At 40.2% G+C, this 17919-nt stretch overlaps 1 protein-coding gene across 4 annotated transcripts in view; it reads right to left on the reverse strand.

Moving 5' to 3' along the window:
• Positions 1-17919, reverse strand: part of CD163 (CD163 molecule) — a 36138-nt gene continuing 18219 nt past the window's right edge. The window contains exons 9-17 of one of the 4 annotated variants that reach the window (XM_082665003.1): positions 17516-17608; positions 17123-17437; positions 15452-15772; positions 7335-7643; positions 6941-6976; positions 6630-6737; positions 5297-5392; positions 4160-4212; positions 12-1307 (exon numbers count right to left, since the gene is read on the reverse strand). In XM_082665003.1, coding sequence (XP_082521129.1) covers positions 4190-4212; positions 5297-5392; positions 6630-6737; positions 6941-6976; positions 7335-7643; positions 15452-15772; positions 17123-17437; positions 17516-17608 — 1301 coding nt within the window. In that variant the 3' untranslated portion in view covers positions 12-1307; positions 4160-4189. Of the gene's footprint in view, positions 1308-4159; positions 4317-5296; positions 5393-6629; positions 6738-6940; positions 6977-7334; positions 7644-15451; positions 15773-17122; positions 17438-17515; positions 17609-17919 lie in introns of all 4 variants that reach the window. The other 3 variants (XM_082665002.1, XM_082665004.1, XM_082665005.1) reach the window with 3 other exon arrangements.

Consider the following 17919-nt stretch of genomic DNA (forward strand, 5'->3'; position numbering starts at 1 on the left):
CTGCTGGATACTCTCGTGATGCTGGGCAGTGGTGGCAGCGAGACACAGCTCCCCATCAGTCGCACCGTCACGAGGGCGAACAACCATTCTGCACCCAGACAACAATTCCATTTTTCGTTCTCAGCGCAGCATTCAATGAATTACGTGAGATATTCAACATTACAAAATAAGCTTTGTATTAGATGATTTTGCCCAACTGTAGGCTAATGTAAGCGTTCTGAGCCTATTTAAGGTAGGCTAGGCTAAGCTGTCTTGTTCGGGAGGTTAAGAGTATTAAAAGCATTTCGATTTAGGATAGTTTCAATTTACCACGGGTTTATCAGGAGGTAACCCCATTGTAAGTCGAGGAAGATCTGTCTTTGAAATTGACGAGAGGTGCAAAAGAAAAGGGAAATGAGACAAATGTCATGTTTCTACATGATAGTTGCTTTGAAGCCCTAAGTGCTAGAAAAGGGTGCCTGCAGTACTCAAATACTGAGAAAGGATTAGAAATCGAGTTGCATCTAACACTTGGATATTTAACAAGTCAATAAACTCTAAACAGTTTTGAATTACTATATATCTTTCTTTAAATGTTAACCTTTCTTTATATTAATATGTTACATGGATAAGTGATTTTTAGTAAAATATAAACTTTTACTGTAAGAGTATATATTTATATAGAAAAGACATAATTTATGCATTCATTTCAGCAGTTATGCTGCCCTAAGAAACGAGGAAGTGAGCCATTGAGTCTTTGTACCCTTAGCAGGCTTTGCTGTGCATTTTTTGTCAGTGATCAGAGTTACAGTGACAGAAAGAAATGAAAGAACCCAAGAGCGTTATGCGTTGTAGAGATAACCGTACGTTATTAATAAAACCTTCAAAAATCATTAACTTTCCCTTCATTAAAAAAGTATAGGAAAAATGTTTGATTTGGTAATAAGAAGAAAATTATTATTTAAACCAAACTAGAAAAAGATACATGCAAATGAAAACACTGTCAAATAAAAATACATATTTATAAAATCCTAAAAAAGTCAGAAAGCCCATTCAGAAATTCATAAAATCAAGAACAAGAAGTAAAGACAAATTCAAATCAGCAATATTCCTTTTTATTTATTTATTAAAAGGGTATTCCTTTTAATACCTTTGAAAGTCTTGCATACAATTTTTAGTAGTCACATTCACCAATTTAATTTTTAGAAATTCATCAGCGGTCTTTGGAATACTAGGAGACAAAGGACTGTACTGTAATCTTCAGTATACAGGTAGATTCTTGCTCATTCAATAGTCCAGGTCTTCATCAAGGTATCTTAAATGCTGAACTAAAGACATAAATAGAAAAAGTGTTACTTTTCTCTTCATACGCACATGCTAGAAGAATTACATTATAATGTAATATAATGTATTACATTACATCTGTCCCTCGGTCTCTTTCTCTCTCTTTCTCTCGCTCTCACAGACACACACACACACACACACACACACACATGCTCTCTCACTCACATATATTAAAAATCATACTACTTTCCTGAACAGAAAACTTAAATGCAAAGGTTTTCAAACTTCAGTGTGCGTAAGAAGTCTTTCTATTCCAGAGAACTACAGTGGAGAAATGCCATGTTTAAAAGCACCCCCATGTGATTCTGAAGCAGTGGCTCAGTAGTGATTACTCTTTAAGGAAAAGGTAGTTTAATCATCATTTATTACATCAGAATAATATTCATATAGTTGAGATTATCAATCAAAACTACTCAATGCTCTGTGGTGACCTAAATGGGAAGGAAATCCAAAAAAGAGGGGATATATGTATATGTATAGCTGATTCACTTTGCTGTACAGTAGAAACTAACATAACATTGTAAAGCAACTATACTCCAATAAAACTTTTTTAAAAAGTCATTCACAGTCCTTAGTTTACAATCTGTTAGAATTTTTTAATGTTTCTTTACATGTATACACAGGATAATTTTATAGATGTAAATATTATGTTTAATTGTATTCAATAACATGAACACAAAATTGGAATCATATTACTAAATTTTGTGCATGTTTTTTCCTTTCTTAGTTGGCTGCACTATAATTTTTCCAGCCACGACCCCACTGATTGGCATTCATTTTGTTTCCAGCTTTTGGGCAGTACTAACAAGGCTGCACAAAGGAACCCTTGTATATTTGTTCTTACATACTAATAGCTTTATCTGTAAGGAAGAAATTTTTAGGGGTAGAATTATTGGATCAAAGGATCTGTGAAGTATTTTTTTTTAAATTAATAGAAGTTTCCAAATTGCTTTCTCCAAAGGCTACCACACTTCTCATTTCCAACAGCAATGTTTGAAATTACATTTTTCTCTGTATTCCCACCAACAAGAAATATTGGTGCTGTTTTAAATTTTTGTCTGATTTATATAAAGCAATATCTCATTGTTAATCATAATTTGAATTTCCCAGACATACTGTGAACCTGAGCATTTTAAAAATATTTAGTAGTCATTTAGAATTCATTTTTTGTGAACCGTTTTTCATAACTTTGCCCAATTATTTATTAGATGTTGTCTTTGTCTTAACAATTGGTTTTATGTATATATATATTATAATACTATATATGTTTTGTATACATATATTAACACTTTATCCTGTATACGATTTATAACAGCTCTGTGTGTATGTGTATATAAATGTATTACACTTTACATTTATATACTTTTAAGAATTCCAAATTTTTTCTGTCTCAATCTGTATTTCTCATGTCATGTAAAATATCCCTAAAAAAACCCCATGCTTTTGCCATATATCATTTCCAAATGTGTAGTCCTCCCAAAATCGCTTTAAAAAATAGAAAACGTGGGGCTTCCCTGGTGGCACAGTTGGTTAAGAACCCACCTGCCAATGCAGGGGACACGGGTTCGAGCCCTGGTCCAGGAAGATCCCACATGCTGTGGAGCAAGAAAGCCCGTGTGCCACAACTACTGAGCCTGTGCTCTAGAGCCCGAGAGCCACAACTACTGAGCCCGTGTGCCACAACTACTGAAGCCCGTGCACCTAGAGCCCGTGCTCGGCAACGAGAGAAGACACCGCAGTGAGAAGCCTGCTCACCGCAATGAAGAGCAGCCCCCGCTCACCGCAGCTAGAGAAAGCCCGCGCGCAGCAACAAAGACCCAACGCAGCCAAAAATAAATAATAAATTAATTAATTAAAAAAAATAGAAGATGTACCTACTAACTCATTTCACCATCTTTTATTTTTGATGTATACCTTAAATTTTTTGCCTTATTCACTTTTTTTGTTACACGTTCCTCATGAAAGCAAATTATAAAATGCAAATCTGATCATATCTTGCCCCAGCTTTATCTTCCAAAGCCCACCATCTCCCCAACAGTCCCTAAAATAAAGTATGAACATGAAATACAACAGATAAGACCATTTGTCATTGGGCTTTACCCAGCCTTCCCCGCCTAGCTTCTCATCACTCCCCTCCCTCCACATAGCCTCTCCACACTCCCACACAAAGACTGTGAGATCTTTCATTAAACAATCATGTCACTGTCAATAGCACCTTTTATATCTGTATCTTCAGTGCTCAGGCCACCACTCGTCATCACCAATATGTTCAATATTTTTTTTAACATAATATATTTTTGAATGAAAAACTTACTGTTCCCCAAAGGTGTGATTCTCTTCTATGCCACATTTTGTACATGCTATGTCCTTTCCCTAGAATGGTCTATCTTTCAGTCATGTGATGTTTATCTTGAACATCACATCTTCACAATCTCTCCAAACTGTCTCCAAACTGTCAAGCTTTCTATACTCCTATAGTATCTTATACTATCTTTACCCTAGCAGGCATTATGCAACTGTAGATATATGTCTTATCTCTTTTTTGAAATGACTCATTATATCTTTAGAAAAGTTATTTATATTTACTTACCCAGCTTCTCCTTAGCAACATGATGTACAATTGCTATTGCTTAAAATATATGTAACTAAGGGATGGACAAGAGTCATATTTATAAAAAGTTGTTGCATATTCTGAGTATGGACATACATACAAACATAAACATATATATGGAAAGACGTGTATATACGTTCTTTCTTTCTTTTTAATACCAGAGGTGTTCTCAATTCTCAAAAGGAATCTGTTTTGAACAATGATGAATAAATTCTTCTCACCCACCTCACTGGGTTATAATTCTCATTTTCCTTTTCATTGTACCTCAGAGTGGTCTCCTTCTTTCATCCAGAAATAGGAAGAGATTTAGACACAGAAATTAGTCCAGCATCATTAAAACCATCTTACTCATTGGAATTTTCTGAAAAGAAGAAAATAATTACTGGGAAATAAATCAGACCTCCCCTCAAGTGCCTTAGAAGCTCTTTGTGACCACCTAGAGGGGTGGGATAGGGAGGGTGGGAGGGAGACGCAAGAGGGAGGAGATATGGGGAGATATATATATATATATATATATATATATATGTATAGCTGATTCACTTTGTTATACAGCAGAAACTAACACACGATTGTAAAGCAACTGTACTCCAATAAAGACGTTAAAAACAAAACAAAACAATGTTCACAATTAGGAAGACAAACAGTGTGATTTAAGAGGCACAGAAAGTCTTTCCTACGCCTTATATATATTTCCCTGCGTTAGTTTTGGCAAATACCAAATCCCTTGGATTGAAGAAGTGAGGCAGGTCCCTCTCAGAAGGTAAGGACTATTGAGAAGGCACTGAGCCTTCATAGAGGAAGTGGCTATTGCGATATTTCTTACAACCCAGGAGAGTTACGCTTCCTAGAGGTAGAATTGGTGCTAAATAGAAGTCAGAGGACAAAGAAAGACTTATTATGTAATGGGAAATAAGGCTAGTCCTGTGCATAGGGATGGCTTCTGATGGGATGAAGATATAGAAAGTTTAAACTTTTAGAAAAATATAATAAATATGTTAGAGAAAGGAAAGTAGCAGGGAGTGGGAATGGAAGAAACTATGAGATAGATATGAAAAGTTTAACTTTTAGAAGATTAATTTCTGTTTTAATAAAAAGAGGTCCAAGTCATAATATTCTACCACATGGTTCCTCTGTCAGAAATAATCATGGACCTCTTAGCCAGAGGTCTCCTCTTGACTACAGTTTTTATGTTCTCTAAGAATAATTTTTAGTTCATTCCTGCTTTTCTTCCTTTTGTACATCACAGACTTCCTATTATGTCTGAGATTTCTTTCCACTACTATGTAAAGTAGAATGCCTCAGCTTCAGCTGCAGCTACTGGTCTGAACCCCAGGGCTACAGACCCTCAAAGAACTCACAGACCTGAGGAATACTGTAGGTCCAGATCATCTGCCTTCAGGCAAGAATTCATCTCCCGGTATTGAATTTGGTGGACAGAATTCTCTCCTCTTGAGGAAACTGGCAACAGAGGTTGTAGTTTAGGGATCAGAGGGCCATAATAAAACTTTGCTTCCCTATGTGTGCTTTTTCCCAGCAGTGCAAACACAGCTAATCGTGACCCATGCCCTAGTCTTGTTTCCATTCCATTCTACTACCAAGCTTTACCCTCACGATGCCACAAACTCAAATGTAATAGGGTGAGGCTAAACTGGGTCTCCAGTTGCCATCTTATAACAACCCAGTTTCTTCCCCCAAGGCAGCCAGCAGTCTTCTGTAATTCACTGGAGATTTATCTAGAATCTTTATAACAGTTATCCTTTCCCTTTCACTCTCACTATAAAGTCCTTTTCATCTTTCGTCTCAACAATTTCAAAATCCTATCCTTGTCAGTAACGTGGTTTTCTTTCAACCCCTCAGACATCCCATTGCCAAACAGAACTTTGTAAGAGCCTGCCTGACTACTTCGCTCCCCTACACTATACTCTTTAATGACTATTAACCTTACTGGGCAACACAGAACTTCATTACTTGTTTCCTCCCTCTTCTTCAGCCTTATCAGGAGCTTCTCTCCTTGAACTCAACTTTGACTTCCTCCCAAAACAATAAACGTTCCATCCTTTAAGCTTCTCTACACCTGTACATTTTTTTCTCTTTCCCTGGAATGCACGTTACCCAGTTCTTTGATCTCTATCTTCAAAATTTGTCTCAAAACCTCCTAGAAGCCTCCAATACTCTCCTTCCCCTTTCAGTAAATTATTCTCTGTGCCCCTTTGCTCCTTATTCGTAATACTGTACAATAATACATTGCAATTTATTTGTTTACATATATATCTCTTCCACTAGACTGGAAATTCCACGAAGACAAAAACACTTGATTATCTGAGTCTGAACCATCTTCAGAACCTAGCACATTTCTTGATGGGACAGTGAAATTAGTAATGAGTATATAGTAGGAGCAAATAAATGTTTGGGCAATAAAGGGGTCATCCTGAACCGTACAAGCATACTCATTCTAAACTATCAATTCTATAATGTCCCAATTATACATGTGGATAATGTATAGCAATCATCAGTACAAGCAGTGCCCCTTTTCTTCTCTGAATTCTTGTTCCCTCTTTTGGGAAACTGCTTAGATCTCTACTAGGTTTCTTCTTTCTGGCCATTTGATACCTGAATCTCATTTTTTTTGGTTTGATTATCCCAAGAAACTTCTTATCCCATAGAAACGTTAGAGACAACATAATGTGGCTCAGACCTGTAAGCCGCTGTCTCTGTCTTCGCTTCTGAATCCACAAGAGGAGTACGGTGAGAGAGGCGAACAGAATGGCCCCAAGGATCCCAAGTGCAACAACGGACGAGCGACCTGGGCACAGGTAAACATCACAAGAGGTAATGACGTCGTAGCTAAAAGACCTGGGTCACCAGTTACTATCCCTCTCTTAAGTCAGATACAGGATTGCTGAAGTATATTTCAAACCCTCAGAACTTCTGACCCAAAGTATCTTAATAAGAGGGATTCTAAACAGTGCAGACAATTAGCCCCATGCTCACAATCCCCTTGGATACCTGTGGCATTTAGTGATCCTTCATTCTTTGCGATTTCTGCAGGAGAAAAGAGCAGAGGCTCAGTTCTGGGAGTAACATATGGAACCACTATGTCTGTTTCCTGTCTGAGGCTTTAGCCCCTCAACCAAGAAAATTACTCCTTCCCACCCAAAACTAGAGGTGCCTAGTTTTTCGTCTCTCTGCACACGGATACATGTAAGTTATGTGCTTGTCCTCAGTGAAGGCCAATGTATAACAACACATGTTTTCATCATTCTTCAGACTGAAACATACATGATTCTTTCCCCACTAGATCCCTGGGTTGGTCCTTCCAGGCCTTCCATAATGCACTTCACGGCCCACCCTCTCTTTGTTGCCAGAGATTCCAAGCTCAGTCCAGACTCCCTGCACTCACCTGAGCACTTCACAGAAGCGTCCTCCTTGTGGCCACAGTCACTGTGGCCCCAGGACAGGGCAGGACAATCCCACAGGGAGGACTCATTCCCCTTGCACTTCACTTCATTGAGCCATATGGGCCCCGTCCCCTGGCCAAACGCCGCCTCTTTTCCTGCCTCCAAAGCTAAGCCACAGCCCAGCTGTTGACACACCACCTGAGCATCGTCAAGGTCCCAGGAGTCATCACATACTGTGCCCCAGGAACCTCCGTGCCAGACCTCCACACGTCCAGAACAATTAGTGGTTCCTTCCTGAAGTCTTATTTTGTCTGAAAAGCCAGAGAGAGACACCTAGATCATTTCTGAGAAGACAAAACTCCCAGGAGGTCACAGGGGAAAAGAGTGATTTGAAACTCTTTTAAAAATCTCTGTTTTAGTAAGCTGGGATGAAGTAAGAGAGTGGCATGGACATATATACACTACCAAATGTAAAATAGATAGCTAGTGGGAAGCAGCTGCATAGCACAGGGAGATCAGCTCGGTGCTCTGTGACCACCTAGAGGGGTGGGATAGGGAGGGTGGGAGGGAGACGCAAGAGGGAGGAGATATGGGAACATATGTATATGTATAACTGATTCACTTTGTTATACAGCAGCAACTAACACACCATTGTAAAGCAATTATACTCCAATAAAGGAGAGAACTTCAAGATGGCGGAGGAGTAAGACTTGGAGATCACCTTCCTCCCCACAGATACATCAGAAATATATCTACATGTGGAACAACTCCTACAGAACACCTATCGAATGCAGGCAGAAGACCTCAGACTTCCCAAAAGGCAAGAAACTCCCCATGTACCTGGGTAGGGCAAAAGAAAAAAGAATAAACAGAGACAAAAGAATAGGGACAGGACCTGCACCTCTGGGAGGGAGCTGTGAAGGAGGAAAGGTTTCCACACACTAGGAAGCCCCTTCACTGGTGGAGACGAGGGGTGGGCAGGGGAAGCTTCGGAGCCGTGGAGGAGAGTGCAGCAACAGGAGTGCGGAGGGCAAAGCGGAGAGATTCCCGCACAGAGGATCGGTGCCGACCGGCACTCACCAGCCCGAGAGGCTTGTCTGCTCACCCGCCGGGGCGGGCGGGGCTGGGAGCTGAGGCTCGGGCTTCGGAAGTCAGATTCCAGGGAGAGGACTGGGGTTGGCTGTGTGAACACAGCCTGAAGGGGGTTAGTGCACCACGGCTAGCCGGGAGGGAGTACAGGAAGAAGTCTGGACCTTCCTAAAAGGCAAGAGACCATTGTTTCGGGGTGTGTGAGGAGAGGGCATTCAGAGCACCGCCTAAACGAGCTCCAGAGATGGGTGTGAGACGCAGCTATCGGCGCAGACACCAGAGACGGGCATGAGACGCTAAGGCTGCTGCTGCCGCCACCAAGAAGCCTGTGTGCGAGCACAGGTCACTATCCACACCCCCCTTCCGGGGAGCCTGTGCAGCCCGCCACTGCCAGGGTCCCGGGATCCAGGGACAACTTCCCCGGGAGAACGCACGGCGCGCCTCAGGCTGGTGCAACATCACACTGGCCTCTGCCGCCGCAGGCCCGCCCCGCACTCCGTACCCCTCCCTCCCCCCGGCCTGAGTGAGCCAGAGCCCCTGAATCAGCTGCTACTTTAACTCCGTCCTGTCTGAGCAAAGAACAGATGCCTTCAGGTGACCTACACGCAGAGGTGGGTCCTAATCCAAAGCTGAACCCCAGGAGCTGTGCAAACAAAGAAGAGAAAGGGAAATTTTCTCCCAGAAGCCTCAGGAGCAGTGGATTAAAACTCCACAATCAACTTGATGTACCCTGCATCTCTGGAATACTTGAATAGACAAGGAATCATCCCAAAATAGAGGCAGTGGACTTTGGGAGCAACTGTAGACCTGGGGTTTGCTTTCTGCATCTAATTTGTTTCTGGTTTTATGTTTACCTTAGTTTAGTATTTAGAGTTTATTATCATTGGTAGATCTGTTTATTGATTTGGTTGCTCTCTTCCTTTTTCTTTGTGTATAGATATACATTGCTTTTTCCTTTTTCTCTTTCTGTGAGTGTGTATGTGTATGCTTCTTTGTGTGATTTTATCTGTATAGCTTTACTTTTACCATTTGTCCTAGGGTTCTGCTTTCTGTCTTTTTTGTTTGTTTTTAGTATAGTTTTTAGTACTTGTCATCAGTGGCGGATTTCTTTATTGGTTTGGTTGCTCTCTTCTTTCTTTCTTCCATGATTATAATTTTTAATGATATTTTATTTATTTTAATAACTTTATTTTATTATTTTTTTCTTTCTTTCTTCTTTTTCTCCCTTTTCATCTGAGCCGTGTGGAGGACAGGCCCTTGGTGCTCCAGCCAGGAGTCAGGCCTCTGCCTATGAGGTGGGAGAGCTGAGTTGAGGACATGGTCCACCAGAGATCTCCCAGCTCCACGTAATAGCAAACGGTGAAAGCTCTCCCAGAGATCCCCATCTCAACACTAAGACCCAGCTCTGCTCAACGACCAGCAAGCTACAAGGTTGGACACCCTATGCCAAAGAACTAGCAAGACAGGAACACAGAGAGGCTGCCTAAAATCAGAATAAGATTGCAGACACCCTAAAACACACCACCGGATGTGGTCCTGCCCATCAGAAAGGCAAGATCCAGCCTCATCCACCAGAACACAGGCACCAGCTCCCTCCACCAGGAAGCCTACATAATCCACTGAAACAACCTTACCCACTGGGGGCAGACACCACAAAAAACGGGAACTATGAACCTGCAGCCTGCAAAAAGGAGACCTAAAACACAGTAAGTTAAGCAAAATGAGAAGACAGAGAAATACACAGTAGATGAAGGAGCAAGGTAAAAACCCACCAGACCAAACAAATGAAGAGGAAATAGGTGGTCTACCTGAAAAAGAATTCAGAATAATGATAGTAAAGATGATCCAAAATCTTGGCAATAGAATGGAGAAAATACAAGAAACGTTTAACAAGGACGTAGAACAACAAAAGAGCAAAAAAACAATGATGAACAACACAATAAATGAAACTAAAAATTCTCTAGAAGGAATCAATAGCAGAATAACTGAGGCAGAAGGACAGATAAGTGACCTGGAAGATAAAATAGTGGAAATTAACTACTGCAGAGCAGAATAAGGAAAAAAGAATGAAAAGAATCGAGGACAGTCTCAGAGACCTCGGGAACAACATTAAATGCACCAACATATGAATTATAGGCGTCCCAGAGAAAGAAGATAAAATATTTGTAGAGACTATAGTTGAAAAATTCCCTAATATGGGAAAGGAAACAGTCAATCAAGTCCAGGAAGCACAGAGAGTCCCATGCAAGATAAATCCAAGGAGAAACATGACAAGACTCATATTAATCAAACTATCAAAAATTAAATACAAAGAAAAAATATTAAAAGCAGCAAGGGAAAAACAACAAATAACATACAAGGGAATCCCCATAAGGTTAACAGCTGATCTTTCAGCAGAAACTCTGCAAGCCAGAAGGGCGTGGCAGGACATATTTAAAGTGATGAAAGGGAAAAACCTACAACCAACATTACTCTACCAAGCAAGGATCTCATTCAGATTTGACAGAGAAATTAAAACCCTTACAGATAAGCAAAAGCTAAGAGAATTCAGCACCACCAAACCAGCTTTACAACAAATGCTAAGGAAACTTCTCTAGGCAGGAAACACAAGAGAAGGAAAAGACCTATAATACCAAACCCAAATCGATTAAGAAAATGGTAATAGAAATGTACATATTGATAACTATCTTAAATGTAAATGGATTAAATGCTGCAACCAAAAGACATAGACTGGCGGAATGGATACAAAAACAAGACCCATACATATGCTGTCTACAAGAGGCCCACTTCAGACCTAGGGACACATACAGACTGAAATTGAGGGGATGGAAAAAGATATTCCATGCAAATGAAAATCAAAAGAAAGCTGGAGTAAATTCTCATATCAGACAAAATAGACTTTGAAATAAAGACTATTACAAGAGACAAAGAAGGACACTATATAATGATCAAGGGATCAATCCAAGAAGAAGATATAACAATTGTAAATATTTATGCACCCAACATAGGAGTACCTCAATACATAAGGCAAATGCTAACAGCTATAAAAGGGGAAATCGACAGTAACACAATAATAGTAGGGGCCTTTAACATGCCACTTTCACCAATGGACAGATCATCCAAAATGAAAATAAATAAGGAAACACAAGCTTTAAATGATACATTAAACAAGATGGACTTAATTGATATTTATAGGACATTCCATCCAAAAACAACAGGATACACTCTCAAGTGCTCATGTAACATTCTTCAGGATAGATCATATCTTGGGACACAAATCAAGCCCTGGTAAATTTAAGAAAATTGAAATCGTATCAAGTATCTTTTCTGACCAAAACGCTATGAGAGGGCTTCCCTGGTAGCGCAGTGGTTGAGAGTCTGCCTGCCGATGCAGGGGACACAGGTTCGTGGCCCGATCTGGGAAGATCCCACATGCCACGGAGAGGCTGGGCCCATGAGCCATGGCTGCTGAGCCTGTGCATCCGGAGCCTGTGTTCCGCAACGGGAGAGGCCACAACAGTGAGAGGCCTGCATACCGCAAAAAAAACAAAACAAAACAAAATCCTCAACAAAATACTAGCAAACAGAATCCAACAGCACATTAAAAGGATCATACACGATGATCAAGGGGGTTTATCCGAGGAAAGCAAGGATTCTTCAATATACGCAAAACAATCAACGTGATACACCATATTAACAAACTGAAGGATAAAAACCATATGGTAATCTCAATAGATGCAGAAAAAGCTTTTGACAAAATTCAACACCCATTTATGATAAAAACCCTTCAGAAAGTAGGCAAAGAGGGAACTTACCTCAACATAATAAAGGTCATATATGACAAAACCACAGCCAACATCATTCTCAATGGTGAAAAACTGAAACCATTTCCACTAAGATCAGGAGCAAGACAAGGTTGTCCACTCTCACCACTATTATTCAACATAGTTTTGGAAATTTTAGCCACAGCAATCAGAGAAGAAAAAGAAATAAAAGGAATCCGAATCAGAAAAGAATAAGTAAAGCTGTCACTGTTTGCAGATGACATGATACTATACATAGAGAATCCTAAACATGCTACCAGAAAACTACTAGAGCTAATCAATGAATTTGGAAAAGTAGCAGGATACAAAATTAATGCACAGAAATCTCTTGTATTCCTATACACTAATGATGAAAAATCTGAAAGTGAAATTAAGAAAACACTCCCATTTACCAATGCAAGAAAAAGAATAAAATACCTAGGAATAAACCTACCTAAGGAGACAAAAGACCTGTATGCAGAAAACTATAAGACACTGATGAAAGAAATTAAAGATGATACATATAGGTGGAGAGATATACCATGTTATTGGATTGGAAAAATCAACATTGTGAAAATGACTATACTACCCAAAGCAGTGTACAGATTCAATGCAATCCCTATCAAACTACCAATGGCATTTTTCACAGAAGTAGAACAAAAAATTTCACAATATGTATGGAAACACAAAAGACCCCGAAGAGCCAAAGCAATCTTGAGAAAGAAATATGGAGCTGGAGGAATCAGGCTCTCTGACTTCAGACTATACTACAAAGCTACAGTAATCAAGACACTATGGTACTGGCACAAAAACAGAAATATAGATCAATGGAACAGGACAGAAAGCCCAGAGATAAACCCACGCATATATGGTCACCTTATTTTTGATAAAGGAGGCAAGAATATACAATGGAGAAAAGACAACCTCTTCAATAAGTGGTGTTGGGAAAACTGGACAGCTACATGTAAAATAATGAAATTAGAACAGTCCCTAACACCATACACAAAAATAAACTCGAAATGGATTAAAGACCTAAATGTAAGGCCAGACACTATCAAACTCTTAGAGGAAAACATAGGCAGAACACTCTATGACATAAATCAGAGCAAGATCCTTTTTGACCCACCTCCTAGAGAAATGGAAAAAAAAAAAAAATGGGACCTAATGAAACTTAAAAGCTTTTGCACAGCAAAGGGAAACATAAACAAGATGAAAAGACAACCCTCAGAATGGGAGAGAATATTTGCATATGAAGCAACTGACAAAGGATTAATCTCCAAAATTTACAAGCAGCTCATGCAGCTCAATATCAAAAAAACAAACAACCCAATCCAAAAATGGGCAGAAGACCTAAATAGACATTTCTCCAAAGAAGATATACAGATGGCCAACAAACACATGAAAGAATGCTCAACTTCACTAATCATTAGGGAAATGCAAATCAAAACTACAATGAGGTATCACCTCACACCAGTTAGAATGGCCATCATCAAAAAATCTAGAAACAATAAATGCTGGAGCAGGTGTGGAGAAAAGGGAACCCTCTTGCACTGTTGGTGGGAATGTAAATTGATACAGCCACTATGGAGAACAGTATGGAGGTTCCTTAAAAACTAAAAATAGAACTACCATATGACCCAGCAATCCCACTACTTGGCATATACCCTGAGAAAACCATAATTCAAAAAAAGTCATGTACTACAATGTTCATTGCAGTTATATTTACAATAGCCAGGATTTGGAAGGAACCTAAGTGTCCATTGACAGATGAATGGATAAAGAAGATGCGGCACATGTATACAATGGAATATTACTCAGCCATAAAAAGAAACGAAATTGAACTATTTGTAGTGAGATGGTTGGACCTAGAGTCTGTCCTACAGAGTGAGGTAAGTCTGAAGGAGAAAAACAAATACCATATGCTAACACATATAAGTGGAATAAAAAAATAAAATGCTTCTGAAGAACCTAGGGGCAGGACAGGAATAAAGACACAGACGTAGAGAATGGACTTTAGGACACAGGGAGGGGGAAGTGTATGCTGGGAAGAAGTGAGAGAGTGTCATGGACATATATACACTACCAAATGTAAAATAGATAGCTAGTGGGAAGCAGCTGCATAGCACAGGGAGATCAGCTTGGTGCTTTGTGTCCACCTAGAGGGGTGGGATAGGGAGGGTGGGAGGGAGACGCAAGAGGGAGGAGATATGGGGATATATGTATATGTATAGCTGATGCACTTTGTTATAAAGCAGAAACTAACACACCATTGTAAAGCAATTATACTCCAATAATGATGTTTAAAAATAAAAGGATTATGATATAAAAAAATCTGTTTTAAAACTTTGCTTATTTAATGTGTATTTTAAATTTTACTTTTTTTTTTCTTTTTCTTTTTTGCGGTATGCGGGCCTCTCACTTTTGTGGCCTCTCCCGTTGCGGAGCACAGGCTCCGGACGTGCAGGCTCAGCGGCCATGGCTCACGGGCCCAGCCACTCCGCGGCATGTGGGATCTTCCCGGACCGGGGCACGAACCCGTGTCCCCTGCATCGGCAGGCGGACTCTCAACCACTGCGCCACCAGGGAAGCCCTAAATTTTACATTTTTACAAAATTCATCTTTTATGAAAGTATATGTCCCTCCAGCAAACTGGGTGTATTTCGTCCTGGACATAAGAATATTAGTGTGACACGTGAAACTAACACAGCATTGTAAGTCAACTATACTCCAATAAAATTTTTTAAAAAAGAATGTTAGTGTGACTTAGGAAATGTCAAATAGATAAAGTTAACATTGTAAATATATAATGTTAAATTCTCTCAAACTGCCAGGTAGATAGAAATCTTCTTCCAGCTTAAAAAGGTGTAGAATGGGAAAATAATTCAGGATTGATCTTTCTGACTGCTTTATATTAAGTGTAACGAGATACTATTTGAAAGAAAAATGGGGCGATTCAATAGTCAAATGCTGAATTACATATTCTCTTCTCCTCATTTGTTCACAGAGATAGCAACTGAATAAAATTTTGAGAAGACCGTCAGAGTATGATAGTTTTTGGGGAAATGATCACTGATCCTGAGTACCTACAGGCCAACTTAAATACAACCCATTACATTATCCAGGTAGAATAAGGATTAACCAAAGTTTACTCATTCTTGCTTAGTTAGATCAGAAGATGCTAGTGGAGCTACAGAATGGAAGTTTCATACAGTCCAACGGATACTCACTGGCACACGAGATCCAGGTCTCCTCTGAGGGGCTGGCCAGTCTCTTCTTCCATGGAGATGATGGGCACTGCCATAAGGTGTCAGGCCCTTTAGGACACTGAACATTGTCCACCCACATGTGTCCGGACATCGTCTTGTCTGAAGATGCAGGGATGATGCTCCCTTTGTCCGCACAGCCCAGCTGCCTGCATACCACTCCCACCGTGGCTGCAGACATGTTACTCTTGCCAACGCTGCCCCAAACTCCATTGTAAAAAACTTCCAGGTGTCCTGCACAGGTCTCTCTGCTGGTTTCACTGATGAGTCTCAGAGACATGAACTCTGGGGTGAGATAGAGAGTTAGCAGTTTTAAATCTTTTCTGAAGATTCAGAGGACTCTCTCCCTTTACTCTGATGTGAAAATGGATTTAAAAATAGGTACGATACACTAGTAATTTCATTACTAGTAATTCTTTAGAAACTTCTGGATGATTTGGTAGATTTTGTTAAAATATAGTATTTGTTCTATAAATATTTCTGGTTTTCTAGTCTTGGATTTTGTAATTAGAGACCTCTTTAGAATGCCAACAGTGATTCTAAGTTGACTTCTAAACCTTAATCAAAGGCTCAGAGCCTTTTATGAATTACATAGTTTGGATTTTTTTTCTCCCTAAATTACTGTACTTTTAGCTTTCTAACCCTATTCTGTTCATTTTTGGGCAGTTGTCCTTGATAGTTAAAATTTATTGAGATACTCAGCCACTAAAACCAATGTTTTATATACATTTCCTTAAAATGAAGTATTTCCCTCTCTGACACTTCACAGTTTTGTTGTGTATGTCCTCTTACCAGATTTACGTCACTGAATGTGATCGATAGCAAAATCTCTTCTGGCGTACAGAATTTGTCACTTCCCTAAGTCAGAGCACTCTTTTTTTCCCATACACTACAACTGAGTACATTTCTGTACTTCACAATGCTTTCTAAAATCTTACCATGTATACAAAACAAGAGCAGTGTCCTGTTACGGTAATTTATCTGTCATTAAAAATTACTTGGGCATGGTGATTATCTTCTTCTCTGTAGAATGTAGCACCAAATGTACTTCTGCTGCCCTTTTTTTTTTTTTTTTTTTTTTTTTTTTGCGGTATGCGGGCCTCTCACTGCCGTGGCCTCTCCCGTTGCGGAGCACAGGCTCCGGACGCGCAGGCTCAGCGGCCATGGCTCACGGGCCCAGCCGCTCCGCGGCATGTGGGATCTTCCCGGACCGGGGCACGAACCCGCGTCCCCTGCATCGGCAGGCGGACTCTCAACCACTGCGCCACCAGGGAAGCCCCTGCTGTCCTTTTTAATCTACTTTACTAATACAGCTATCGTCAAGTGGTGCACTAAATCCTTACCCAACATCCAGCTCCACGTATGTTTATAAAAGAACTTATGATTAGTTTTGCTGTCATTTTCATGATATGCAAACTCACTTCTGAAGTTTTCTCTTTCTGATATAATACTACCTTGCACATGAGGTAGCACTAATTCATCAAATCCACACTTCTGGCAGCCTGAATCTCACAAGTGTTCCCTCTGAGCCTGTATTTTAGGGAATTTGCTCAGATTAATATCCTTCACTACCCTTTGCCCCACCTCAGTCCTTTCTTATACAATTATAATCAATTGTAATTATGCAGAACTTACCTGAGCAGATAACTCCTGCATCCTCCTTATGCCTGCAGTTATGCCGCCCCCAGCCATGGGAATGGCATTGCCAAATACGAGATTCTTTTCCATTACAGTTCACCTCATCCAGCCAGATGGGCCCTGTTCCTTCCCCAAAATGAGCAGAACCGATGGCATTAATGGCCCCTCCACAGCCCAGCTGTTTGCACACCACGTGGGCATCATTCAGGTCCCAGCTGTCATCACAGATGGTGCCCCAGGAGCCCTCATGATAGATCTCTATTCTCCCAGCACAACGCCCGCCTCCGTTTACCAGGCGAAGTTGACCACTCCCTGCAAAGAGAAAATAAAATATAAATGCATTTCTAAGGATTCTGAGATCATTTTCATAGACTGGTCACTGATTCTTACCTATGCAGGGAACACCACTTTCTTCTGAAAAAAGAGAGCTTGTTGGGTCCGAGGATGATAAATTGCACGGGGGTAGCGTCTGACTCTGGTTTCCTGCAAACACCAAACATCATCAGTCACAAGAGATACAAAAAGTTGGGGTGAGGAAAGGAGGTCAGCTGGAGTGTTAAATAGGTGAGCTAGGACAAACATAGCTTTAGAGAAAGGTGGATGGGTCAACCAGGCTGGGAATGAATCAGGTACTCTGAGAAGGCACATGGTTAAGCACTAAATAATGATGAGGCCCATGAAAATTAAGTTTACTTTCCCTCTAAAAAGATAAATGAAGTTAATATTCTGGCACACTTCTCACGATCCCTCAAAACGGATCACTCCCTTTTACTTCTGTTCTTCGCTATAGTTAC

The sequence above is a fragment of the Grampus griseus genome (assembly GCF_964374135.1).
Source record: "Grampus griseus genome assembly, chromosome: 11".
In the NCBI taxonomy this organism is placed as follows: Eukaryota; Metazoa; Chordata; class Mammalia; order Artiodactyla; family Delphinidae; genus Grampus; species Grampus griseus.